This window comes from Loxodonta africana, chromosome 22 (assembly GCF_030014295.1).
Source record: "Loxodonta africana isolate mLoxAfr1 chromosome 22, mLoxAfr1.hap2, whole genome shotgun sequence".
Lineage (NCBI taxonomy): Eukaryota > Metazoa > Chordata > Mammalia > Proboscidea > Elephantidae > Loxodonta > Loxodonta africana.
The window spans coordinates 19841191-19869174 of NC_087363.1; the positions used below are offsets into that span (position 1 = coordinate 19841191).

The 27984-nt window shown below is 55.9% G+C and overlaps 1 protein-coding gene and 1 long non-coding RNA gene across 9 annotated transcripts in view; both read right to left on the minus strand.

Moving 5' to 3' along the window:
- PRKCD (protein kinase C delta) overlaps positions 1–17754 on the minus strand; it is a 31897-nt gene extending 14143 nt beyond the window's left edge. Inside the window, exons 1-3 of one of the 4 annotated variants that reach the window (XM_064274388.1) lie at positions 17624–17754; positions 14209–14322; positions 671–804 (exon numbers count right to left, since the gene is read on the minus strand). In XM_064274388.1, the coding sequence (XP_064130458.1) occupies positions 671–785 (115 nt within the window). In that variant the 5' untranslated portion in view covers positions 786–804; positions 14209–14322; positions 17624–17754. Of the gene's footprint in view, positions 1–670; positions 805–14208; positions 16791–17623 lie in introns of those variants that run through there. The other 3 variants (XM_064274389.1, XM_010589743.3, XM_003410055.4) reach the window with 3 other exon arrangements.
- A 187-nt stretch (positions 17755–17941) lies between these two features.
- LOC111750586 (uncharacterized) overlaps positions 17942–27984 on the minus strand; it is a 37312-nt gene continuing 27269 nt past the window's right edge. For 3 of the 5 annotated variants that reach the window (XR_010318967.1, XR_010318970.1, XR_002785667.2), the window contains exon 4: positions 17942–18102. This is a non-coding gene — a long non-coding RNA (uncharacterized LOC111750586). Of the gene's footprint in view, positions 18103–22776; positions 27529–27984 lie in introns of those variants that run through there. The other 2 variants (XR_010318969.1, XR_010318968.1) reach the window with 2 other exon arrangements.

A 27984-nucleotide genomic window follows, 5' to 3' on the forward strand; every position in this document is an offset into this window, starting at 1 on the left:
ACAGATGTGAACCAACTCATCCCTAAAGTAAACGTTAAGTCACAGCTGTGACAAGGTTGAAGAGAGCAAGACCTGTGGTTCTAGACCCACCCATGATCAGGTGCCCTGAGCCAGCCTGGGGGTCAGAGAAGGCTTCCCAGAGCAAAGGACAGCTCAGCTGAGACCTGAGAGACAAGCACGGGTTCACCAGGTGAGAGCACAAGCAAGAGAGAACATGCAAGACGTCTGCCTCCTCCAGGAAGTCCTCTCTGACTGACCCCAGGCTGGAGACAGGTGCCTCCTCTGGGCTTCCCCATCACAGGACTCACTGCCTGGTGACATATCCACCTCTCCAACCTGACTGTGAGCCCCAGGAGGGCAGGGCCAGGTCAGTGCTGGAGCACATCAGTGTCCTCAACACCCAGCACAGAGGCACATGCAGAAATTGACAGGTAAAACTATCAATGGGAGAGGAGCTAGACACCCCAGTTCCTAGACAGCCCTCAATTTAGCCAGCATTTGAGGCCCTAGAGGGACTCGGTGCCCTCTGCTTTTGTCCACAGCTGAGTTGGACAGGGAGGCAAGGACGAGGAGGAGAAGCCCCTAGAGGCCTGAGGAATGAGGAAAGCCACCTCTGATCCCAGCCCCACTGGCTGCCTGCATCTCTCCAGGGTCCAGCCTCCAGCCCTACCTGTGCTGAGTGCCTCCTTCATCTTCACGGCACAGAAGGGCTGGTTCACCTCATCCGTGGCCTGCAGGGAGCCCAGCTCATAGGAGTTGAAAGCGATGCGCAGGAATGGCGCCATGGCGGGGCCTGCGGTGGGGCTGTGGAGACAACAGGGTGAGGCTGGGCAGCCAGGGCGGGTCCAGTGGGGACAGGCATGGGAGGCAGACAGGTATGTGTTCCCTTGAAGCTCTCACGCCATGGGGTTTGGCCCACATGGTGCTTAAATGCACTAGTCCTATTTGCCAACGTTAAACACTGAGACGTTTAATGTAAGTCTGGATATGTGATGGCTCTGGTAAAAGCAAAAGATGTGGGGACATTGGGCCCACTGGGCCACAGCCAGCTGGCACCAGGATGGCTGCCCCTTTGTCAGGCACCCCTGCCAGTCCATCCCAGTCCAGGGGCGCCCTCTCACTCCTCTCCAAAATTGACCCGGGCCCTGGAGGAATTTGAGTCTGTCACTCCTGAGTCATTCAGTTGGGGTCACTCACCCAACTGCTGGGCACCTACTGCGTGCCAGGTACCTAGTATGTGCTGGGCTCCAGCACCTCAGTGCCAGTAGTTGCTGGTCAAAATGGGCAGGATAGTACCCTCTCCTCCACCTACCCAGCCCTATGCAGCCCTTCTTGGTTTTCAAAACTGAACTTTTGCTCGTAAGTACCCAGGCAGACAAGCAGGGTTGAGATGACTACCCCCACTTTTCAACAGGGAAGCAGGAACCCTGAGGCTCAGCCAGAACAGAAAGCTAGGATTCCACTCATTCAGAACCCACATCAGTGTGCCCAACCCTCTGAACCCAGGCCCCTCAGGTCAAGAGCCTCTCAGCTGCCTGGAAGGGTACCAGTACTTACAAACTATTTTTTCCCCCAAATATAAAACTATTTTAATACTGAATATAACATTGAATATCCACTTTAAACCTCAAAGGCTGGCCCCTACAATCCCGCATTCCTCACCATTCCCCAAGTCGAGGGCCACTACAGGAGGTGACCCCAGGGGTCCTCTTAGGTTGCCATTTGTGGTGTGTACACACGGGCATACTCACGCACCTGTACAGACACTGGCTTCTGGACCAAGCCCCACACATGGGCCACACCATAACCATGGCCGAACGAACGCTCACTGTCCACACGCATGTGTATGGACTCACTAAACCTGAACACAGGTCTGCACACAGGGGCAGACTCAGACACACAACCCCAGACACACATAACAGTCACCCCTCCTGGGATGGCTCCCTGCCGCTCCACAAGGCGGCCAGGGCAGCCATCAAGTCCAGATGAGCTCACAGGAAACACTGACCTCAACCGACCGCCCATCCCAGGGGCCCGGCCAGACCTCTGAGGCCAGTAGCCAGAGTAGACCCCACCTCGTCTCCTGCCAAGCCTGGCTCCTACTCATGGGAATGAAGGCGGGTGTGTGAGCTCATGCCAGACCCCAGGCCCCAAAGCCTTCAGCCTGAGACCAGTCAGGTGGGCAATGAGTGCAGGGGAGCCAGGCCAGTGCCCAGTCCTCTTGGCAGACAGAGAGCGCTCCTCCCTGGGCTGGAACTGCCTGAGTGTGCGTGTTGGAGCATGTGAGGGTGTGTGTATGGGTGCAGGGGGTCTGCGTGAGCGTGACTGTGCACAGCTATAGAAGTGTGTGTGCCTGCAAGTCCATGTGAGGGGGCCGCACCCAGTAAATGTCGGCATGCAGAGCAAGGCTGCGAGCGCCTGGCTGTGAGCATGTGAGTCTAGGTGAGTGTGCCCACACCCTTGGGCAAGAGGACGTCTTATCCTTCCTCCCCCTTGCCTGGCCAGGTGAGCACTCCCTGAGGGTCCTAAATAATCTGCTCCTGGACAGCACATGAAAAACCCTGGTGGCGCAGTGGTTAAGTGCTATGGCTGCTAACCAAGAGGTCAGCAGTTCAAATCTGTCAGGTGCTCCTTGGAAACTCTATGGGCAGTTCTACTCTGTCCTATAGGGTCACTATGAGTCAGAATCGACTCGACGGCAGTGGGTTTGGTTTTTCTGGTTTGGACAGCACACGCTGGCCACACTTCTGCATCCCAGTAGACACGGCTAAGGCTCGCACTTGCTTCCTAACAGGGTAACCATAAGACCCAGGTGGGTTAAGGGCCGACTTTCTGAGTACCTCAGGATGAGGGCTGCGTGGGCAGGCAGGCAGGAAAAAGGGGGAGCGGGATGCTGCAGGGAGCCTGGGCTGCTGGGGGGCAACGGGGATCAGGGCAGCCTCAGGTGGCATAATGATGGTCAGGCTGCCTGGGCACAAGACCCCAACGCCAACACTTGCTTATCTGTGGGACTCTGGGCAGGTCTCTTGGCCGCTCTGAGCCTCAGTTCCTCCCATCTTCCAGATGAAGAATGAATGGTCCCTTGGTTCAGGGGTTGTCATGAGGATGAGAACTCATGTAGGCCAGGGCCAGCATCAACACAACAGACCTCGGGGAGGAGTCCCTGTATCACTTGGAGTACCCGTCCCTCACCTATGCACCTCCCCTCACGCTGCATCCATTCCACCTGTAAAAAAGCCTGGCAGACAGTTCAGGTAACTGATCCCATTTCTCAGATGGGAAACCAAACCTCCAGGATCATACAGCAACACATCCTGGGGCACCTGTGAGTTCCAAACACCTGCTCCTCTTCTCTGCTGCCTCCCTGAGGGCCTGGCCCAGGTTGCCTGCAAGCTATAAGGCTTCACCTGCTCCTAGCCTGACCAGAAGGAGGAGCTGTACATGGGAGCCATGAGAGCTGTGTGGAGGAGGCAGGGGTCAGAGAAGCCCCAGGAGGGAGAGGCAGAGTCCTGGCTAGCCTCCCTGCCCAGCCTCAGGCCGCACATCAGGCTTAGCCCTCCAGCTCCCTGGGGTCACACCTGGAGCAGCTGTTTTTCACAGTTAGAAGCCACTGGAGGGAAAACCACAACCACAGCAGGCCAGAGCCCCAGTCCCAAGCCTGCATGGCTAGGCCACAGCACCATGGGAGAGGGAATCTGTGGTCTGTATGGTAGCCCCAGCTACCCAGTAGCAACCTTGGTACAATGTACCAGATGGTCAGACAGTCTTGACTTCCTAGGACTAAAACTAGGGCATGGGCCTGGCCAGGTTCTATTACCTCCTGGCCCCAAATTGTACCTTTTGGACCCAAGGAGGGAGACAGACACCACGAACAGGTGACCTCTCCCACTGCTATATGACCTTGAGATAAGTCCTGGGCCTCTTGGGGCTAGAGTCTGCCTACCTACCTCACACAGTGGCTGAGCAGTGGTGGGAAGGCAAGGGCTGAAGTAACAGCACAAAAGCAAGGTGTGCTGGCTATTTATAGCTCCCATGCAAATAGGCCCAGGCCCACAGGCCCCAAAGGAAGGCCATTGGCTCAGCCCCAGCCTTGTTGTGGCTCTTCAGAGCTACGGGGGCAGCGGGGCCTGGACTCCCTCACAGCACTCTGTGGCGACCAGCCCCTGGAACCAGCTGAGGCCAGCAAGGTCTGCTGTGGCCGCCCATAGGCTCCTAGCTCCATTCTGCTTCTGTGGCCCACAGCAGAGGCAGCTCTCTGAAGTAGAGAGCACTGGACTCGAAGTCAAAAGGCCTGGTGTGAATCTCATCTTCCCCGCCTACAAAAAGAACTGCCCTTTCCTGAGGCAGCCAACATACCAGGTGCCAGGCTCTGGCCTTGCACAAGTTCAGGTTATTCCTACATAGACCCGGGAGCAGAATATTTTACTGATGAAGAAAATGAAGTTCAGAGAGGTTCAGTGACTTGCCCAAGGTCACACGAGGTAGAAGGATCTGATGCTGCAGCCCATGTACTCTCTAGTATGCCATGTTGGAAGGGAGAGATGGGGGGTAGAGATGGAGATGTCGGGAGGGAGAGATGGGTGGGGAGAGATAGAGACAGATAAGCATGCCAGGGACAGCACACAAACACACGTGCCCCAAAACCAGACAAAACAGGTAGGGAGGTGAGGTCAAGGGGACGGGCACCCTTGCTTGCCCAGGGTCTGCCTACCCACCCTTTGCAGACTGCTCTCATGCCTGACCTCGAGAAGCCCCCTCCCCTTCTGCCTGAAGGGGTTAGAGACCCCTCGCCTTCTGTCTCCCCACCTGTCCCAGCCACCTGGACCACCAGCCTCTGGTTCCCAAAACCTGGGGACAGCAGCTCCCTGGCAGGGGTGGGAGGGCAGGGTAAGCACAGACCTGAGCCAGTCCAGAGATTTGGGCCCACTGACCCTGCTCCCTGCCCTGCCCAGACCAACAGCCCTGAGGCAGGGAAAGACCAGATCATGCCAGAGAAGGCAGGTCACCTCCTTCAGGGCAAATGGAAACCCGCTCCCAGCCAGTCCAGGACAGCGGGTGAGGCTGGTCTCAAGGTGACCAGTGACCCTGACAGTCAGAGCTCTCCAGGCACAGAGGGTGGCCCTAAAGAGATGAGTGTACACGTTGTACCTCCATGTGTGTGCTTGTGAGTATGTGCCAGCAGAGGAGACAGAGGCAGAAAACATGCCTGAGGGATACCACCGGGAACAGAAATACATTTTCTAATTTTTCTACGATAATCACATGTAACTTGTTTGATAAGAGATTTTGATAAAGGTAAAAAATAAAACCCAACAGGCCAAAATGTCTCCAAGAGTGGCACGCAGAATCCAGCATGCCCAGCTCCTCACTGTACAGAGGGGAAACCAAGGCCACTGTCCTGTCGTGAGGGACCCGCGGCCCCAAGGCCTAGCCTGGCCTCCTCTACTCTAGCCCTTCCCTGGTGTTTGGTTCTGCCTCACGGGACGCAGGATGATACTCACTGGACAGGAGAGGAAACTGAGGCCAGAGGAGAGGCCTTGGGGGAGGGCTGTGAGCACAGAGAGGGCTCCCTCAGAAACACCTGCTAGAGCAACAAGAGGTGGTGGGCTGAGGTCAGGCAAAGTATGGGCGAATAAGATCAGCTGAGGTCGGTATGAGTCTGGGGTCTGCCTCCCTTGAGCAGACCCTTGGGGAGCAGAGGATGTCCCCAACATGCCACCTCATGCAGTCCCCTTCCACACACACCTGCCGGGCCTTGGGGCCAGCCCGTGCCACCTGCCATGAAAGGCCCACTGCTGTCAATCAAGACGGGGTGGCGGGGGGGAGCAGAGAGGGATCAGTGTCCTCCTAGGCTCTCCTAGGGGTGCAGGCCCTGCCTGGGGGAGCCCACAGTCCACCCACATTGGCTTGAATGAAGGAGGGAGGAGGAGAAATGAAGCCAGGGCCGTAGGAGGGAGGGAAGGAGGGCGAGAGGCAGTGCGAACAGCAGGAGGGGGCATGGCCGCCAGCAGAGTTGCGACAGGGCACGGGGGCGGGCGTGGCGGAAGCTGCCAGGCTGGGCAGGCAGATGAGTAGGAGCCTGGCTGGGAGGCTGGCCTCCCCGACGGCCTTCCCAGACAGAACCAAGTCTAGGGTTGCACAACCCAGGAAATGGGCTGAGCAGGAGGCAGGAGGCCAGCAAGCTCCTCCCAAGGCCCCTCTACCAGGGTCTGTGCCCCACCCATATGAGAGCAGGCCAGGCCTGGGAACAGAACCAGGAGCTGTGGCCTCAGGCAGTGGCCAGGTCCCAGGGCAGGGGATGCCCCCCCGACATCTGCTCCTCCCCAGGACTGGCACCTCAACTCCCATCAGGGACTCCTCCTCCATCCCCCTGCCCCCCTAGAGCTCTGTTCTTCCTCACTCCAGCCCTTCCCCAGCAACACCTCCCAGTCAGGGCCACTGTCACCATGCCTGGTCCCTCCCTCATCCAGCCTCCCCACAGCTTGAAAGCTCCCCTGCTCCTACCACCCTAGACCAAAGCCCATACCTCAGCCTGTCCTCGGGGGCCCTGTCCTCCTCTCCGCCTGGAACCACCTCTGGCTCATCTGTGAACACGTGCCTCACCTTGGAGCCTGTGTTTTTGCAGACGCTGTTCCCTGGGCAGACTATGCCTCTCCTGAACTCCCACATACCCTCCAGGCACTTCAAAAGGGGGCCCTGGGGGATCCTCCCCCTCCCCGCCCCGGAAGCTAGCAACTCTGTGCAGGTGTGTGGGGTCGCTCGAGTACCTGGCTTTGCAGTCTGGGTGGGGTCTGCCTCCAGCTCAGTCTTATCACATCAGACTCCGCTGGGGTCATTTCAAAAAGCCCACTGCTGGGCCCAACCCAGACCACGGGAAGCAGAGAAGGGGATCAGAGGTGGTGCAGCATGATTTTACTTTTTTGGGAGCTGCAACACCCTAAAAATCCTCTTCTTAGGAAAACGGACACATGTGGCAACATGATTCTGTACCCAAAGGCCCAACCCAGCCCCAGGTTACCCCAGCCTTCCTCAGGGTAAGACACACCAGGCCCTGCCCTGGGGGAGCCCACAGCCTGGTGGGGTCAGTCACATACATATGTAATTACAGAAAAGGATAAGACCACGAGCCACTCAGGCAGCGAGCAGGGGTGAAAGTGGGGGGTGGGAGTGAGTGGGGGCGGGAGGCTGTGGGGGAGGGCTGGGGTCTGAGGGATGGGTAGGGGCACCACAGGCTCATCCTGCCATAAGCGGAGAGTCTGGAGGGTACGAGGGAAAGCACTTCAGACCCTGCTGCCATCACATTACTCCCACCCCCGTCGGCATGCAGACAGTCGGGGAGGGTAGAGGCTTCTCGTGGCACAGCTCACGCCATGCACCCGCCTTACATCACCCGAGGATTGGGGAAGCCCTGGGCTCAGCCACAGCGAAGGATCCGGTACCCCCCGAGCGGGGAACAAAGGTTCCTTCATGGCAAAGCCAGAGAGCCGGCTCCTGCAAGGACAAGGGGGCCTCTGTGAGTGCCGGGTAGGGGGGCACGTCAGGGCCTCCCCCAGAATACTCATCCACAGTGTGCATACACCGGCACACCCACCAGCCCAGACACACAGTCACACACGGGGAGCCCCGCTCCAAGCTGGACACACACACACACACACACAGTCACACACAGGGAGCCCCGCTCCAAGCTGGACACACACACACAGTCACACACGGGGAGCCCCGCTCCAAGCTGGACACACACACACACAGTCACACACGGGGAGCCCCGCTCTAAGCTGGACACACACACACACACAGTCACACACGAGGAGCCCTGCTCCAAGCTGGATACACACACAGTCACTCACGGGGAGCCCCGCTCCAAGCTGGACACACACACACAGTCACACACAGGGAGCCCCGCTCCAAGCTGGACACACACACGCACATGTACACATACACAGTCACACATGGGGAGCCCCGCTCCAAGCTGGACACACACAATCACACACGAGGAGCCCTGCTCCAAGCTGGACACACATACACACACACCAACATGGATGGACACAGGGCGAATCATGGAATCAGCGAGAGTCACCCCGAGACACACACAGACAGCTGTGACCACAGGCACATACACACTCCCAAGGTGACTCAGTCACACGCTACAGAGAAACACACCCCACTCACCAGCTCTCGTATGTCCACAGATGTCAGGCCCACAGATCACACAGCACACTAATACCCCACGAGCACACCCATCACAGAGAGATCGCGTGCACAATCCTGTGTGCACAGAGGGTGCCACAAGCACATAACGAGCATGCGGGGACAGAGACACTCCAGGTAGGCACAGAGACTAACGCGCAGTAGGACCCACACACACCTGACTAGGGTCTGGCACCAACAAAGTGCAAATGCAGCCTTTTCCCCCACAGTCCCCAGGGCATAATGGATGGGGAGAGGAGACAGGAGGGGGCAGAAAAGCAGCTGGCTGTCAAGCCAGGCTGGGCCTCCCTGCTGAAGGAGGCGGAGAAAGTCCTTCCTGGCCCAGGGCAAAGTCCAAAGTGTGTAATGGAAGGAGTGGGTTGGTCAGGCACATTGCTGGGCAGGCCTCTGCCCGCTCAGCTGCTGAGCCACTCTGAGGGGAAGTCAGCAGAGGCTGAGGACGAGGTCCGGGGTCACAGGTGGCAGTCACAGGGCTGGTGCACAGGAGGAAGGATGGGCTGACACCTGTGCAGGTGGGAGTGGCCATGCCAGGCACCCCACACACAACCTCCATCGAGTCTCCAGACTCGCTGGGCAGAGGTCGTTGAGCAGAGGTGCAGCAGTTCACCCAAAGCCACAAAGCCAACAGGGTAGCCTGCAGGAGTGGACAGGGCCCTCTGGTCCTAGCCCCTAGCTGGCCTCTAGCGGAGCAAGGGTATGTGACTGGAGTGAGAACAGCCCCTCTATCATCTCCCATGTACACGGGCCCCAAGCCCTCTCCTCAGCTCTTCTGTCTGCGTATCCATACAGGCCTCCTCCTATAGGGAGGCTCCATGATTTTCCTGATTTCTTTGAGAACAATCTGTTTGGGAGAAGTTAAGATGGCCACATAATCCTTTTGCCACCCCTACAAGGTAGGCAGGGCTTAAATGGTGCCTCCTTATGTTAGGGATTGGGAGAAAGCCTCGAGAGAGGCAGGAGTGTGGCAAGCCATCCCACCAAAACAAACCCATTGCCGTCGAGTTGATTCCAACTCATAGTGACCCCATAGGACAGAGTAGAACTGGTCCCTAGGGTTTCCAAAGAGCAGCTGGTAGATTTGAACTGCCAACCTTTTGGTTAACAGATGAGTTCTTAACCACTACACCACCAGGGCCATCCCACAGTGGGCAGCAAACAGAGGGCCTGGAGAGCTTGGCCTCAGGTTGGGCTGGGTTGGACAAGTCTAAACTCAGATTTGATCTGACTTGCGTGCCCTGCGAGCTTGGTCAAGCTGCCCTGGTGTCTTCATCTGTGAAGTGAAAGGATCCTGCCCTGCCCAGAGGGTTGTTCTGAGGGCACAGAGCAGTGATGATACACAGAAGCCATCACCATTATCATCCTCACATCTGGCCCTCTCCCACCTACCTACAGCCATCCTTGGCAACCATAGAGGCCCCCAAACGTCCTTCTATCAGTGAGAAAGGGGTTCTCTTAAGCCACCCAGCCCAGGGATGCCCTGCTCTGGGAAGAGACCCAGGCTGGGCAAAGGCAGCCTGACCAGCTGGCAGACTCCAAGCCAGCCACTAACCCCCTCCGGGTCTTAGTCCCCCTGCCTTGACAACAAGAGACCTCTATGCTTTCTCTACCCCTTATAATCGAGGACCCTGTGACCTGTCTCCCCTGGCCCCCAGCACCCGCAGCCCACACCGAGCAGATGCCTGATCTGGCCTTGGGCCTTGGCACCTGTTTACCCAACATGGCCATAGACGTGGTCCAAAGCTTCCAGTGCTGTTGTGAAAACAGCGGCCCAGCCACAACAAGCCCGCCTGCCCACCCCTCCAGAGGCCCCTTGGCAGGGACCTTGGCGAGGACGGCCGATGGCCTTCTCTCGTGCGCAGTCCAGCCCAGTGCTGTACCCGGGGCCTCTCAAACTTCCCACCAAAGGCCTGTTGAACCTCTCCTGCTATCCCAGGTCTTTGCTCTCTGCCTGGACTCTCCTGAGTTCCAGGCTCATGGGCCTACCTGCCTGCCTGACCTCACCATGCGGACGCCTCTGGAGGGCACTCAAACATGTTCCCCCATCCAAAGAGCTCCTCATCTGCTCCAGCCCCAATGCCCACCCAGTTGCTCAGGCCAGACACCAAGGGTAGGTCTTCATCCTTCCCTTCCTGCCCATACAGCATCGCCATCATTTCTGCCTGTGTCTACCCTGAAACCCTCTCTTCTCTCCACCCCCGTCCCTGTCCTGGCCACCATCACCCTCCCCAGGGCTCCGCACCAGCCTGCTACCTGCTCCCCTCCCCTCCTCTGGCTCCACAGTCCTTCTGCCCCCACAACCAGAGGTTTGCCTCTCGGACCTCCTCAGCCACTGCCTCCCCTCACTCTGCCCCAGCCACAATGACCCCTTTCGGTTCCCTGAGCAGCCAAGTTCCTTCCCACTTGGGAGCATCTGTGCTTGCTGTTCATCTTCCTGGACACCTCTCCCACACACACATCATTCGGGTCTCAGATAGACACTTCCTGACCCACCCATTTCACAGACGAGACAATTGAGGCTCAAAGCAGTCCAGCTCTGCCTTGAGAGGATATAGCTTGTAAATGTCAAATAAGGATTTAAACCCAGTCTCTCTGATGACTTCAGGGGTCCTGCTCCTAATTCTTCAGGATGCCCTCACTCACTCACGGCCCAGCCCCGCCCCCTCGATCTCCCTGCCTACTGCCTACTGCACCACCATCATCACCAACCTTCAATGCCCAAGACCCCCAGTTTCTCAGCCTCGAATAGTGAAGACTGAAGCTCAGTCCAACCCTCCTTCTATGTGTCCCTGGGGCAGGCAGGGCCCTGCCGCCAGCTGCCGTCTGCCAAGGATATGTGTATGTGCCCGTATACATGGGGGGATTTCCAGCTTCCTCCCCCTCCATTCCTCCAGCCTCCATCAGCCCCTGATGTCTACCTCCTCCCCAACCCAAAGACTGACTCCTGGGTTCAAAGGGTAGGCAAGTTGGCAGGAGGGCCTACCACCCACCCCCTTATTCTCAGCCTTGGCTGCTCCAAGCCCAATGGCCTGCAGGGGGCCAGAGAAGGGGAGTGGGGCCAAAGGAAGCCTGAAGGGGCAGCAGGCAGCTGTGGACTACCATTTCCTTCTCTGCATCCATTTATCACGAGATCTATTTTTGTCCCTTTGAAAGGGAGTGAGGGGGAGAGGAGCAGGAGGGGGCTGGGCTGCTGAGTGGGCACAGCTGCCACCCTGGGGCACCTCTCCTCAGAGGACATGGAGCCTATTGAACCGACAGAACCCCTCCCCGTCCCCAGCACTGCTGCTGGAGGCAGAATCGAGAGGGGATGAAGGAGGCAGATACGTGGCTTCTCAGCCGGCTCTGCAGCCACCTGGCCCTGGGACAGCCCCCAGCCCATCAAAAAATAATAACAGGTCTTCAGGCCACTTGCCTTTTTCTGAACAGTTACCGTCATCTGGGTGCTAAGTGCTTTACATAACTACAGTTTCTACCATTAAATGCTTACAATGCGCTAGGCACACTGCTAGCTACTTTGCATACATTATCAGTTGTTTCCTTTACACCACCACCATATCCCATTTCTCAGGTGGCGAAACTGAGGTGCTGAGCTCAGAGCCAGGGCCCAGGTTCACACAGCTGCCTGGAGCTGCTAAATTCCAGAGATGCAGGCTGGCCACTCACAAGGAGGCTGAGCTGCCCAGAGTTAACCTGGCTTACAGGCTCAGAGCAAGGGAGGGGTTGGGGCGTGGGGGCTGCAGGGGACCTCACGGCCTCAGAACCCGCCCCTCTCCTTGAGCCCCCAACAAGGCCTGACCTGCCTGCCCGCCACCCAGCCCCAGCAGTGGAAAGCCTGGTCAGTCAGCCTAACCCGTTGGCCAGATGGGGCTGCCCTCGGCAGGCAAGGCGGGGGCGGGGCAAACCGTGGACGGAGGGCTGGTCAGTCCCATTCTGAAACCACTTCCTGGGCAGCCCAGAGGAAGTCAGCCTCCAGAAACGCCTTAGACGGACGGGCCTCTCCCCTGGGCCCAGGCCTTGGACAGTGGACAGACTGTCCCCCAGGAGAAGAGCAGCCAGCGTGCCTCCCAGTCTCCAGAGCCCGGCAACTCCACTCCCACAAGGCATGGACGCTGTGGGGGACAGAAGGACCAACAGGACCCCCCACCCGCCTGCCAAGCACCTTGGCCCCACGACCACAGGCAGCCCACTTCCTCCTCTGTGGCAGCAGTTACTAACGGTGCCAGCACAGCTGACAAGGCCCTCCCCCACACTCCATGCCCCCCCATACTAAGCCCTGGTCAGCCTGGGGGGCCTGTTAAATGCCTGGACAGAGCTCACCTCCCAGTGTGGCCCAGCCCCTCACTCCCCTGTGGTCATAGCCACACCTTGAAGCTCACCCTCAGGTGCCAGAAACAGACTGGCCTGGCTGGGCTGTGACCCTGACCAGGGACCCTCCATTCCTGGCTCCAGAACAGGCAGTGTGATGTGTGTGGGCAGATGTCTGAGTGCATGGATGATGGTGGAGACTGGGTGAGCGTCTGTGTGTGTCTGAGCGTGCCCATACATGTGAACACCTGTGTGTACAAATGTGTGATGTGTGTGCAGGCAAGTATGTAACCCCACCACCACCCACCATGGGCACTCGTGGGTCTGTATCTGCAAGCATATGCGCCAAGCACAGCCTCCATTTCCGTATCCCTGTGTTAGCACACACATGTTTACGCAGGCTACGTAGGTGATGTTTCAGGGCCCTGGTGTTGCAGTGGTTAAGAGCTCAGCTGCTAACCAAAAAGGTCAGCAGTTCAAATCCGCCAGCCGTGCCTTGGAAACCCTATGAGGCAGTTCTACCCTGTCTTAAAGGGTTGCTCTGAGTCGGAATTGACTCAACAGCAACAGGTTTAGGTGATGTTTGGGAGTTTAAAGTGGGCTGGCTGCAAGGCTAATTAATCGAACTTCTTAGGGAATGAGGCCCAGAGCTGGGAGAGGCTGGGTATGTTGCTTCCTCCCCACCATGTTTAAGACCCAAAGAAGGCCCTGTCTTTGTCATGCCCCTGCCCAGAAGGGAGGGCCCTGAATTCCTGCTCCTCACAGCCAGGCTTAGGGAGCCCAGACCCCATCAGACTACTCCCAGGCACCCCAGGGACCTACAGGTGCCTCACAGCCAATAAGTGTGGGAGTCAGGGGTTGATGAGGGTGGGCTCCTGAGGAAAGACCACCATTACTTACCCCACTATCACTTCCCAGGTTCCAGGTGCCCTCAGCAACCCTTCCGCTCCTCCCCCTTCCCAGAATTATTGGGACCCGAGGCACTCAGTAGGTAACTTCCAGGGCTATTTTCATTGCAACGGGGGTTGAAGGAGGCGAGGCTATTTGCAAAGGGAGGAGCTTCTAACTTCACAAGGGGACTTGGGGAGACTACAGCCTCCCCTAACATTCCTTAGAGGCTCTGCCCAGCTCACCCCTGAATCTGGAGGGCAGGGAGAGGGATATAGAGTCCCTCTTCGGGCCCCAGAGAGGTTGGAGGGAGAGGGGACTGGGGAACAGAGCTCGGTTGTGCCAAGACTGGAAGACCCAGTTCCATTTTCAGTTCAGTCTCCGACTCTTTGTGGGGGCCAGGGCGAATCTGTTTCCTTGTGTGATGATATGGACAGCCTGAGGCAGATACGAGGGGCCACAGAAGCGCAGATACATCCACTCCTAACCCTAGGCTCACATGCTCACTTCTCTCTAACTGTCCAGCAAAGCGTCACCCCTCCTTGCCCCAAGAACCACTGATGGGTCCCAGGCCTCCAAGCTCCAAGACCGAAGCCTTCCCCAGGCCAGAAGCCAATGTCTGGCCAGGGAACCCCCGGTGGGCAGGGCAAGCCACTGCCTCCTCTGGGACCCCAGGTCCCACACCCAGTGCAAGGACTCTTCATACACCCCACTACTCCCACCCTATGGTGGGAGGGGAGGAGCCCAAGGAGGAAGGCTGCCCCTGAACACTGCGTATCTGTCCATCCGCCTAAAAGGACCTAGTGTTACCTGTGGCTTCCAGCTCCTGCTTGAGCCTAGTCCTTGCTTGTGCTGCCGCCGCCACGCAACCACCACCAGAGAAGCAGGCCCGCTGCCCTCACCCGGGGCCAGTTCCCAGCAGACCTGCAGGGACAGGAGAAAACAGCTGAGCCAGGAGGTGCAGCCAAACAGACTTTCCCCATCGGTCAGCCCCAGCATGGCTGACATAGGCCCAGCTCATCCTTGCCTGGCTCTGAAACCTCAGGCCTCTCTGGACTCGGCTTCCTCTTCTGTGAAATGGGGTAGTGGGCCCAACATTTCCTGGGCAACGGTGATATGTCCATTCCACGCTGGGGGTGGAACACTGTGTTCCTGCCCTCCGAGTGTTTCCAGCCTGGTGGGGAAGCCATAGGGCATACACAAGAGAGCCGTTCCTGACCCTGCAGGCTTTGGGGGGCCTAGGAAGCAATCAGGTACCCCTACTCTGTGGTCTCGAGCAACTCCTCTGAGCCTCAGTTTTCCTCATCTTCAAAATGGGAAGAATGCTGGTACACATTTCCCTGGGTGGTTCTGAGGCTCCAATGATGAGACATGCCCAGTCCTCTGCTAGACTCATATTGGGAGTATCAAATGAATAGTAACACTTTTTCATTCCTTGTTTGGTACCTTGTAGCTCTGGATATTCTCAATTATTGATGTACCCATTATACAGCTGAGGAAACTAAGGCCCAGAATTATCCTGAAAGGAATGGATGGCAAAGGCAGCAAAGAGGCCCTGGTCTCCTTTTTCTGCCGGCCAGGCACCTACAAAAGATGCCCCTCCCCAGATGTGAGTCCCTCTCCCAGCTAGAGACCCCATCAGCACTCCCTAGGGGCTAATGTATCCTCAGGCTTTATCTTTTTGTCTGTACTTTAAATTATTTCTAATTTCAATTTAAACTTCAATTAGCTGTGCCAGCTAAACGGTGTCAGTACCCTGCAGTCACAGGTCGGAATGACCCCCCATCCCTTCGCTGCTGCTGAAACTAGGGGTGGGGCCGAACAGGGCTGAGTGCTAGGGGCTCTGTCAGCCTCTGCTTCCTCCCACAAGCAGCCTGGTCAAGGAGGTGGGAAGATAACATCAATGGACACATCCCAGGCAGGAAATTGGGTTGGTGACTGTCTGGGCTTCCATTAGCCCCACTCCCAGGAGAATGGGAGTCATACAGCTGGAGAGGCGGTGGCTAAATAAGACTTAATATGTGCTGAACATTCATTAAAGGCCAATGCGGTGATAAAGGACCCCTGACACGGGACCGCCAGTCCTCAGGACGACCTTCTCCATTCTGCACATAAAGAAACTGAGCCTCAGAGAGGCCTAGCTGAATCTTTTGCTCTTAAGATGCCCAGCAAGTATTGGAGCCTAAGTCTTTTCTGGTTCCAGAGCCCGAGGTCTTAGTTACAACACTACAAACCCCAAGACTTTCCCCCGGTGTGTGTCAACTTGGGAGAGCAGAGGATGGCAAAGTATGGGGCCTGGGCCTTCCCAGACTACCCAGGAGCCAGGGCCTGGCTTGGGGCCTGCTGTGTGCACACTCACACCCTGGCAGTCCACCTCACGCTCATGATTGGGTTCTCACCCCGCCCCCGGCACTGTCACCCAGGGCACAGGCACCACACACCTTGTCACACCCCCTAATGCCACCGACACCCATGCCCAGGCACTCTCAGTTCCCCACAATCACGGTCACTCCCCGAGCACACGCACTTGCAGTTTCATACAGTCAGACTGTGAGTCTCCCACCAGTCATCCGCTCACATCGTAACCCCACACCGCCACGGACTCACCCCCAGCCACAGCCCCGTCACACACCGGATCCTTTACACCACCCCACAGCCAGGTAGTGGCTGACCAAACACCTCAACATCACACACACACACACACACACACACACACGCACACAGAGCTGCCCTTTGCCGGTCTGTCTGCCACGCCCCACCTCAGTCCACAGAAGGAAGAAGGAAACCCAAGGGAACAGTCCCCTCCCTTGGTGACCAGGTCAGCCTGATCACGGTGGCTCAGTCACAGAGGAACAGAACTACATGCGTGTGTGCACATATTCATACACACATATTAGCCTGGTAGACTGGCACCCCGATATCGGGGGCTACCTCGATTAACAGGTCAAATGGTTGGTGGGTCACCATGACACACCCAGTGTGCAACGCAGGACCCTTGAGACACACAGGAACACTCACATACTTAATCCAACACATAGGGGGAGTCTAGTAACAAAGAACACACCAAGACATGGTTCACACATAGTTGGAAGGACTCACACAGAGCCTCAGGACACACACCCAGACACACACATACCCGCAGGCAAGTCCCACACGTGAGAAAGGACACACACACAGGCAAGTCCCAGAAACAGTGACAAAAAACACACAAGCAGATCTAGACACACAACATACCCACTCGCCCAGACACAGGCGACTCAGCAAGGGAGACAAGGTCCATGCGCACAGGATGGGGGCCAGAAGAGAAGGGACCCCTCCCTGCTCACGCAAAAGCCCCAGGTTTAAGTGGGAGGCTCAGTGGGGCTCTCCCCTTCCCCAAGCCGGGGAGCTGAGCAAGAGGGGCTGCTCTGACAGTGCAAATCTCCTGCCTCCCTCCGGACCGGGAAGACGCTCCCGCCTCCCCTGCCCCCGCCCCTCACCTGGCTGGGTCCCCGTCGGAGATGGCGCCTGGGCAGGGGAGGGGCCGGGGACCGATGGACCAGGCAAGTGCCCCCAAGGGAGAGGGTTGAGGGGGGCAGAAGGGCAGAGAGGTGGGGTGGAGGCTAGAGCCAAGCCCAGCCCAGAGATAGATGGAAAGAAAGAGTGACTGAAAGAAGAGAGAGCGAGGAGGAGGCGCCGCGCGGGCCGGGCAGGGACACCGGAGCTGGAGGCGAGGCCCGGCGGGCGGCCTGGCTTGGTTCGGCCCCGCGGTGAAAAATGAGAGGCGGCAGGACAGGCAGGGGCCGCGGAGGGGGCGGCGGGCGTGATCTGGGGGTGCGGCTCCCGGAGCACAGGACCAAGGGGCGGGGAGGGGGGCGATGGGGCACACGGGGGACGAAGGACAGACAGGACTGGGGAGATGCGGAGAGGGGGACACAGAGGGAGTGGGGACAGACCGACGGACAGAGGGCCCCAGAGGGATTCGGGAGGGACACTCGGAGGGGCTAGGGACGCCCAGTCGGGGAGAGGAGCCGGGAGCCCGAGGACTAGGGGGCCTCGGCTCCCGCCGTCGTATGGAGGGACGCAGGCACCAGCGGATCTCGGCGCGGCGGGACTTTCGCCGCCTACGGCTCAGTTTCTTGATTTCGGAAAGGGGAACCGGAGGCGGGGGGGCGGGGGAGGAAGGGAGGGATGGCGCGCCCTCCGGGTAGCCCCGATCCCGCGCCGGGGCCCAGTCCTCACTCACCTCCGGGCGCGGGGCCAGGCGCCAGGGGTCTCGGCGGCTGGGGTCTGGCTCCCCGCGCGGCTCTGAGGCGCGCGCGAGGGTCGGAGGTCGGTGCGGGCCCTGACCCGAGCGGGCCCGGCGGCAGATGAGACACGACCCGGGTCTCGACGCGGTGGGCGGACGCCGGGGGTCGCTCAGGGGCTCCCGGCAATCGCTGCCTCCGGCTCCGGCGCCGCCGCACACGGAAGTGCAAGGGGGCGGGGCGGCGCGACCTCACCCAGGTGCCGACCGGCCCCGCCCCCTTTCTGGCCCCGCCCACCAGGGACCGCCCCCACCAGGGCCCGCCCCTCGGAGGCCTGCCCCCTCCAGCTCGGAGCCTGGGGTCCGCTGTCTCCGCCTACCTCGGTGCGGGTCACAGAGTCTCAGGCCATCTCTGCCTTCCCCAGCACACTTCACCCTCCGTCCGTCTTCAGTGTGCGCACCAGCCCTCAGAGAGGGTCCTGTTTTTACAAAGGAGGGCGCTCAGGCCCCAAACGGGAGCCCCTTCACTCCAGCACACTGGGGCCCGGGAGGCAGCGGCAGGGGTTCCCCGGCTCCTCGCGCCCGCGCCCGGGACTCCCCGTCGGCCAACCGGCCGGCCTTGCCAGACCTAGATCCGTCTCTTCCTGTCGGCTGGAGAGCGGACGCGACCGGGCTCCGTGCCCGCCGCCAGGCCTGCCCCCGGAGATGGAGCCGGGAAGACTCCAGGGCAGCAGGCTCTACCCGGTCCCAGTCGCTAGCCAAGGGGTTCTGGGAGCGTCCCCTACCCTGACCGGCCCCCCAGTCCATCACTCTCCTGCCTTTACGTTAGGAAGCTCCCTGTCGCCCCCGCAGATGCCCGAGTTTCCTTCCCAAACACCGAACATCGTTGTGGGCCTTCATTCATTCATTTACTCGTTTATCCCTTCACTGAGTGTCCTCTGGGCCCAAGGCCTGGGGACCGAGTGGACCCCAGTAAGTCCATTACCCTGCAGGCAGAGCTCACAAAGCTGTTAGCCCTGTATTCATCTAAAGAAATATCACTTTCCAACAGGCAGAGAAGAGGGTTCCAGGTCTCAGGTCCCTTGGGGGACAACCTAGAGGAGATGAGAAGGATCTGAACAGCTTTTCCCGGCTGAGGCCAAAGGGATGGAAGTGGGGGCAATCCCTGAGAAGGCCTGAGTTGAGCAAGGGGGCCATGGCTAGGACTTTGGTCTTCTGAAGAAGTGGAAAGGTCGTAAAGGTGGTTACATGAGGTGGGATGACAGGATCAAGTGGGCTTCTTGGGGGACAGATGGGGCAGAGGGGCTGCAGGAGAGAGGAGGGGCTGGGCTGGGGACAGAGGGGCTGCCTGTTAAGGTGGGAGGACCCTGGGTTGAGATCAGGGCAGATGAGTAGAGAAGAGGGGCTGGGCTGCAGGACTGTGATGGGCATGGTGCGGGGGGGGGGGGGGGGGGGGCTAGTGAAACCCCCTGGGGATGGAGAGACTAAGAGAGAGGAAGATCCTAAATCCTGTTTGCAAGTGAGGTGGTAATCAGGAAAGGAGGGGGTCTGGCCTGGAGACAGAAAAACAACAATTACTCTTCCCAAGGTGGGGGGTGATGTGGCAGCTGAGAGGGAGCACAGGCTGGTGCCCTACACTCCAGGAAGAGGGAGGACCCAGTTTGAAAGCCAGATGATGTCCGGGTTCCCAGCCCTGACGCCTGTCCATCGTCCCATCAGGGTGGGCCCTTTCTACCAAGGTGGACACCTCTGGCCACACTGGACTACCGTTTGGGAAATAGCCTTGCTCCTTCTCACCACCAGGCCTTTGCACATGCGGTTCCCTGGGCCCAAATGCCATTCTCACCCCCACCCCTCATATCTCTACTTGTCTTGGTTGTATCCACTCATATGCCACAACTCCCTGATGTCTACTTTGAATCTGTGCCCTATCCTTGAGCAAAGGGGCCATATATATTAGGGTGTTTTGTGTCCTGGTTGCCCCCCAACCCCCACCCCATGGCTTCCCTGGGGTTGGGCTGGAGGCAAGAATGAGCTAGGTGAGCTTCAGGTGACCTTTGCCCATCTGGGATCAGGTTTCCTTTCTGGCTCCTCCCTCTAGGTCCACAACAAACAACTTGGCTTCTCCTTCAACACCAACAGTAGGCTCACACTGTGCCAGGCACTGCTGGGGGAGGGCTGACCCCTGGGGAGTTCCAGGTCCAGCCACCAGACCTTTGCTTCCTGCTGTTCGCCTTGGAAAACGGAAAAGAAGGAAAAGAAAACAATGGCTGTCACTGACAGGAGCTTCCCAAGACGCAGGCCCTGAGCAGGGTGCGGGATATGTGCTGTCTGATCAGTTCTCAGGACCTTGTGAGGTGAGAGCCACTATTAGTGCCAGTTTTAGTGATGAGCAAACTGAGGCTCAGAAAGAGGTGAAGCCATTTGCCTAAGGGTGCACAGCCAGTAGGATTGAAACTGAGGTCTGCCTGTCTCCAAAGCCCATGCTTTAATCAGAGGTTCTGAATCTCGGCATTACTGACCTTTGGGACAAATAATTATTTGTTGTGGGGGCCATCCTGTGCACTCTAGGAAATTTAGGGGTATTCCTGTTTAGTTTACCCACTAGATTCCAGTAGCAATTCCCCAAGTTGCCACAATGAGAAATGTTTCCAAATATTGCCAAATGTCCCCAGGAGGGTAAAATCACCCCTTGTTGATAGCCGTTCCTTAGAGTTGGGCTGGTGTTGCAAGAGCAAGAATGATTTAAGTTAGACCCCAGGAAGCACATTTCTGGCCCTCAGGATTATGCAGACTCAAGAGCTCAGGCTCTGCGAGCACCTCAGCGACTTTCTCCTCTGGAGACTCCAAGGAGAAGTGCGATGCACTCAGAGGGGGAGCAGAGGAGCTGAGGCTGTGCAGGCCATGCTGTGGCCAGGACACAGGAGGGATGCAGGTGGGCTTCCCTTCAGAGATGGCCCTGGACCTAGGGGGAACCAGCTTGCATGGGGTCCAGGGAGCCTGGGTCAAGGTTCAATTCCTATACCCTGGAATTGCTCCTGGGTGCCAAAGAGATAGAAGTGGGCGGTGGGGGGGGACAATCCAGGTGCCCCTGTGACCTGCCTGGCATTGACCTAAGAAGGGCCCAATGAAGCCTAGGAGGAAGTCTTGGCTGCGCCACTTGCCAACCGTGTGACCCTAGGCGGGCAACCATACCTCTCGGAGCCTGAGTTGTCACCTATGAAAGGAGGCTGATGAAAAGCCCATCTCAGGGGCTTAGTAAGGATTAAGTGAGGTGATGTGCGCAGTGCTTTACCCAGGGTGGGCGCCAGTGGGGGCTCAGTCCACACTGTCCAGAGTTACTGGGTATTGTCATTGTGCCAAGCCACAGGCTCTCATTTGTGGAAGAGCTCTCGATAGCCTTGAGTGACGTAGGGTGTAAATCCCTGAACAGGGCTGGGCCCAAAGCAAGCACCAAGAAGCGGTATTTTCCCTTCCTCCTCATCCAGGTTTGCAGCCAGGGAAATGGGTGGATCGGGGTAGCACTGGGCAGAGTCCAGACTCCCACCCTTGGAGCCCACCTGGGCTGTCCAGAAGAAGGTCAGTCTGACTCCTGCTGCTGCTGTCTCACTGAGAGGCATGAACCCTGGGTGTCCCCCAGGATTCAGCCAAGCAGCCTGGAAAGGGCCTGGACCTCCCTCTGTCCCTAGGGTCCACCCAGCTGTGGGCAGGATGGGTGCCCCACCTACTTACTCTCAGCCAGGATTTTGTCCTTGTCCTGGCGTCTTCCTCACTGGGCCCCTCTCTGCCTCTCGCTCACTGTGTCTCTGTTTGTCCCTATCCCCTCCCTGATGCTTCAGCTGCCAGAGGCATTCCCATCATACCTAGAGCACTGGCTGGCCAAAAGGAGAGTGGGTTCATGTTTCTGGAGCAGGAGGCCCAGGCCAGCCAGGATGGTGCACCTGTGCAACTGCTGGAGATGTCAGAGCCTGGAAGGGTCCGGTTGGGAGTAGTGACGGTGGGGAGGGCACTTGGGACATGGTCCAACCTGTGGCCAACCCTTAGGCTGCCATGAAGATCATTAACAGGGGTATCAGCCTGGGGCACAGGGTGGGAGGGCAAGGGCAGGTGGGAAAAGCAGTGGCCTTGGAGACAGTGCCACATGGCAGGGAAGTGCCAGGTCAGGGGGCTGGAGGGCCCACATTCACATCCTGGCTCTGCCGTGGACCTGTGATTTAGCTGTGCGTCCAATTCTCCATCTGTCCAGTGGAGATTATAGTAATATCCTCATGGGGGTGTCGAGAAGATTGAAGAGACCAAGCTCCTGAGGCACTAGTAGCAAAACTCAATAATCCAAGTTGTTAACTCCCAAATAAAGGGTTGGTGAGACTGGGCTAAAGGTCTCCAGGTTCCTTCCTCAGTAAATGTGTGTTTGTGTGAAACCTGAGCAATGCCTACGTAGACAAGGGGAAGGTGCTTTCCAAAAGTGCGGGGCACAGGGCTTTCCTGAAGCGCTGGCAGGCCAGCCCAGCCCCAGCTCTACTCTGGGAACCCCTCCTGGCCCCTTTGCCCACCTGCCCCCTACAAAGGGCTGGGAGGAGGGTTGGCACTGGTGTTTGGGGCAGTCAGGAGCCACGGCTATCCCCTGGACACAGACCTCTCTTCTACCCCATTCACCTGCTCACCTCCCCTGTCCCTCTCCCGCTCCGCATTCACCCTGCTCTGACGCCTCACACTAGGCGCAGGCACCTGGGATGTCCAGAGGGCTCAGTTACCACAGCCCCCGGGCCTCACTAGCCCCGTCACCTGCCTATACCTTATTCTCCCCCGCAGAGGATGGCTCACGGAGCCCAGCTTGGCCCGGGGGAAGCTGGAGGGTGGAGGTATCCTTGGGCTGGATGGCGGACCCCCAAGGTGGAGAGGATGGGTAGGACCGCCCGCCCACCAGAGTCCGCCGCGCCGCCCACAGACCCCCATCCACACCCGCACAGCCGCGCACTCCCGGGGGCCGCCGCGCGCACGGCCGGGCAGGCTCGGCTTCCGTGCACCGGTACAGACAGGTCCCGTTCCCGCCCTCGCCGGGGCCCCGCCCCGCCCCGCCCAGCCCCAGGGAAGCCTTTCCAATCCGGGGGCGGAGGCGTCCTCCCAGCCGCTGACGCAGGCCAGCCTATACACGACCCGGCTCTATTCCGGGGCCCGGCAGCCACCTGGCGGTTGGAGAGGTGCCGCCATCTGGGCTCGGGTGCCAGGCGGCAGCTTCCCCTGACACTGGTTCGACCAAGAAAGTGAGGAAGACCCGAGCACACCCATTTTATGGATGCCGCAACCGATGCAAGGATCATTTACCACCTCGACCTAGCCTGTTCCTCAACTTGGAGCCTCTGAAAAGACCTCGAGAACAAGGAAGCGTGGATAGGAGATGAGAGGAAGCTGTTCTGATGAAAAAGTAATATATTTCCAGTTCCATTACAGCAAATAAGGAAAATTAAAGGCAGGTTTACAGAAGTAGAAATCTATAATTGCACCCATAATTTCTCTCTCTCTCTCTCTCGTGCATATGCTGCCCAGGCACACCTACCCTCCACACTGTCATTGCATCTTAGAAATTGTTCTGTTGGGAGGATGCGATCAGGGCAGGCTTTCTGGAGCACGTGGCTATGGGGCATTCGGAAACTGAGCAGGGCAGCCTGGGGATCTGGACCGCTTAATTCTTTTGTTCTGGGACTGGAATGGAGGGATCCTAGGCCCCTGACCAGACTTCACTCACAGTTTGCCAACTACTCTTGGCAGTGGGCAGTGCCTGGAGAGAAGTGGTTGGGCTAGTTGGACCAGCAGAGCCTGAGCACACAGCCAGCAGCCTCCGCCCCAGGTGCTCCTTGGGTAGTGAGAGGCTGTGGGGCACCAGGATACCCCTGCCAGTTGACCCACCATCCTCCCACACACTGCCACATCAAGCCCAGGCTGTGCTTTGCCCTGAAATGTACTTCTAATTGAGCTGGTAGCATTCTTACCGGGCCCCAGGTAAATTGTCCTCCTCCATATGGAGCCTTCCAGATCCCTGCCCCTAACCAAAGAGGTCATCTGCTTCCTGTTAGTTGTTAGGTGCCATTGAGTCACTTCTGACCCATATCGACCCTAAGCACAACAGAATGAAACACTGGTCGGTCCTGCGCCATCCTCACAATCATTGCTATGTTTGAGCCCATTGTTGCAGCCTCTATATGAATCTATCTCCCTGAGGGTCTTCCTCTTTTTGCCTGACACTGTACCAAGCATGATGTCTCTCTTAGTCATCTAGTGTTGCTGTAATAGAAATAGCACAGGTGGATGGCTTTAACAAACAGAAGTTTATTCGCTCACAGTCTGGTAGGCTAGAAGTCCAAATTAAGGCATCAGCCCCAGAGGAAGGCTTTCTCTGCTGGCTCTGGAGGAAAGTCCTTGTCATTAACCTTCCCCTGGACTAGGAGCTTCTCCACACAGGAACCCCAGATCCAAAGGAAGCACTCTGCTCCTGGTGCTGCTTTCTTCGTGGTATGAAGTTCCCCTGTCCCTCTGCTCTCTTCTCTCTCTTATATCTCAAAAGAGATTGGCTGAAGACACAATCCAGTCTTATAGATCGAGCCCTGCCTCATTAACATAACTGCCACCTATCCCACCTCATTAACATCATAGAGGTAGGATTTCCAACACACAGGAAAATCACATTGGATGACAGAATAGTGGACAATCACACAATACTGGGAATCATTAGCTGGGAATCATAGCCTAGCCAAATTGATACGCACATATTTGGGGGACACAATTCAATCCATGACAATGTCCTTTTCCAGGGACTGGTCCCTCCTGACAATATGTCCAAAGCAAGCAAGATGAAGTTACCCTATCTTCTCTTCTAAGGAGCATTCTGGCTGTACTTCTTCCCAGACAGGTTTGTTCGTTCTTCTGGAAGTCCATGGTATATTCAGTGTTCTTTGCCAACACCATAACTCAGAGACTTCAATTCTTCTTTGGTCTTCCTTATTCATTGTCCAGCTTTTGAATACATATGAGGTGATTGAAAATACCATTCTTTGGGTTAGGCGCACCTTAGTCCTCAAGGTGACATCTTTGCTTTTTAGTACTTAGAAGAGGTTTTTTTTCAGCAGATGTGCCCATTGCAACACAGTGTATGATTTTTTGACTTCTGCTTCCACGGATGTTGATTGTGGGTCCAAATAAAATGAAATCCTTGACAACTTCAATATTTTCTCCATTTATCATGATGTTGCTTATTGGTCTGGTTGTGAGGATTTTTGTTTTCCTTATATTGAGGTGTAATCCATACTGAAGGCTATATCTTTGAACTTCTTCATTAAGTGCTTCAAGTCCAAGGTTGTGTCATCTGCATAATACAGGTTGTTAATGTCTTCCTCCAATCCTGACGCAGCGTTCTTCTTCTCACAGTTCAGCTTCTCAGATTATTTGCTCAGCATACAGATTGAATAGGTACAGTGAAAGGATCCAACCCCACGCACATCCTTCCTGACTTAAATTATGCAATATCCCCTTGTTCTGTTTGAAGGACCGCCTCTTGGTCTATGTACAGGTTCTGCATGAGCACAAAATCAGGGGTGGATTAACCAGTAAGCAAGGTATGCGCTGGTTTACATTGAGCAAGATATTTACATGCTAATCTGTGGTGAGCAATTTCACATGGTTTTCACCACATCATTGACATGGTAGGGGACAGGCGAAATTGTGCACTTCAGATTGGTGGGAAGGAAAAATTGGGCCCAGGTATACCTTGCTTATTGGGTAATGCAGCCCTGAGCACAATTAAGTGTCCTTGAATTCCCACTTTTTGCAATGTTATCCATAATTTGTTATGATCCACACAGTTGAATATCTTTGCATAGTCAACAAAACACAGGTAAACACGTTTCTGGTATTCTCTGCCTTCAGCCAAGATCCATCTGACATCAGCAATGATATCTCTCATTCCACATCCTCTTCTGAATACAGTTTGAATTTCCGGCAGCTCCCTGTTGATGTACGGCTGCAACTGTTTTTGAATTATCGCAGTGTGATGGATCGCTTTTGTGTGGCCTTCCTGGCCATGGTCTTATAACTCCCACCCAGGTGGTTAGGCTGGATTGTGCAGATAGGGCAATTGTGGCCCACCAAAGGACTGGTCAGTTTTGCCATCCCGCTGGGCTTGAAATGAGTAACCCCAGAGGTGGGAAACAGAGGATCCCACCACCACCAAGGAAAAACAGCCAGGAGCAGAGAGGACATCCTTTGGACCCAGGGTCCCTGTGCTGAGATGCTCCTAGAGCAAAGACACAGAGAGAGAGAAAGCTGTAGCACTAAAGATGGTGAGAAGCAGTGGCAGAGACCTAGTAGCAGGAGATGGCATGGTGGGTTTCCAGGCCCACAGAGAGAGAAAGCTGAATGCCTTTGGGCAGAGGCTGAGGGCCAGGGAGAGGCATGCCGGTGAGCACGGCTGGGAAGAGGCTGTCTTGATGGAAGAACCGTATCCTGAGTATTCCCGAGCCTGAACTGTAACTGTTACTTCTCTAACATACCCCGTAATCATGAGTATGATCTGTGAGTTCTGTGTGGCCATTGCAATGAATTTTCAAACCCAACAGAGAAGTAGAGAGTGCTGTGGGAAGGATGGCCGGTGTCAGAATTGGTGAAGATGGAGGAGAGAGGAGGCATGTCTGATGTTCACCTCATGGGAATCAGCCTTGGGCTATTGATCTTGATTCTCCTTCCCTCTTGTGAAATTAGAGGAGGTCAGACAGTGCCCTCACGTTGGTTTTTGCAATTATCTTCAGCATTTTACTTGCATGTGATATTAATGATATTGTTCAATAATTTCTGTATTCCATTGGATCACCTTTCTTTGGAATGCACACAGATATGGATCTCTTCCAGTTCATTGGTCAGGTAGCTCTTTTCCAAATTTCTTGGCAGAGACGGGTGAGCACTCACAGTGCTGCTTCCAGTTTGCTGAAACATCTCAATTGCTATTCCGTCAATTCCCAGAGCCTCGTTCTTTGCCAATGCCTTCTTTCAGTGCAGCTTGGACTTCTTCCTTCAGTACCATTGGTTCTTGATCATATGCTACCTCTTGAAATAGTTGAACGTCAACCAATTCTTTTTGGTACAGTGACTCTGTGTACCCCTTCCATCTTCTTTTGATGCTTCCTGCATCATTCAATTTTTTTGCCCATAGAATCCTTCAATATTGCAACTCGAGTTTTGAATTTTTTCTTCAGTTCTTTCAGCTTGAGAAATGCTGAGCGTATTCTTCCCTTTTGGTTTTCTAACTTCAGGTCTTTGCATATGTCATTATAATACTTTACTTTGTCTTCTTGAGCCACTCTTTGAACTCTTCAGATTTCAGTGAAGCTTCTAGACTAAGACAGACTAGGAAGGACCTGGAGGTCTACTTCTGAAAAGATTGGCCAGTGAAAACCTTATGGATAGGAGCAGAACATTGTCTGATATAGTGCCAGAAGATGAGCCCCTCAGGTTGGAAAAGGCACTCAAAATACAATTGGGGAAGAACGGCCTCTTCAAAGTGGAGTCGACCTTAATGACTGTACTGGATGGAGTAAAGCTTTCAAGACCTTCATTTGCTGATGTGGCATGACACAAAATGAGAAGAAATAGCTGCAAACATCCATTAATAATTGGAACATGGAATGTATGAAGTATGAATCAAGGAAAACTGGAAGTTGTCAAAAATGAAATGGAATGCTTAAAGATTGATATCCTAGGCATTAGTGAGCTGAAATGGGCTAGTACTGGCCATTTCGAATCGGGCAATCATATAGTCTACTATGCCAGAAATGACACATTCATTCATGGTCAAAAAGAACGTTTCATGATCTATCCTGAAGTACAATGCTCTCAGCGATAGGATAATATCCATGCGCCTACAAGGAAGAACAGTTAATACCACTATTATTCAAATTTACTCACCAATCACTAATATCAAAGATGAAGAAATTGAAGATCTCTACCAGCTTCTGCAGTCTGAAATTGATCAATTGAAATTTAATCAAGATACATTGACAATTATGGGTGGTTGGAATGTGAAAGTTGGAAAGGAGAATCAGTAGTTGGAAAATATGGCTTTGGTCATAGCAACACTGGAGATCACATGAAAGAACTTTGCAAGACCAATTGAAAATACTTTTTTTTCAACAACATAAATGGTGACTATACATGTGGTTCTCATCAGATGAAATACACAGGAATCAAACTGATCACATCTATGGAAGGAGACAATGAAGACGCTCAATACCATCAATCAGAACAAGGCCAGGGGCTGACTGCAGAACAGACCATTAACTGTTCATAGGCAAGTTCGAATTGAAGCTGAAGAAAAT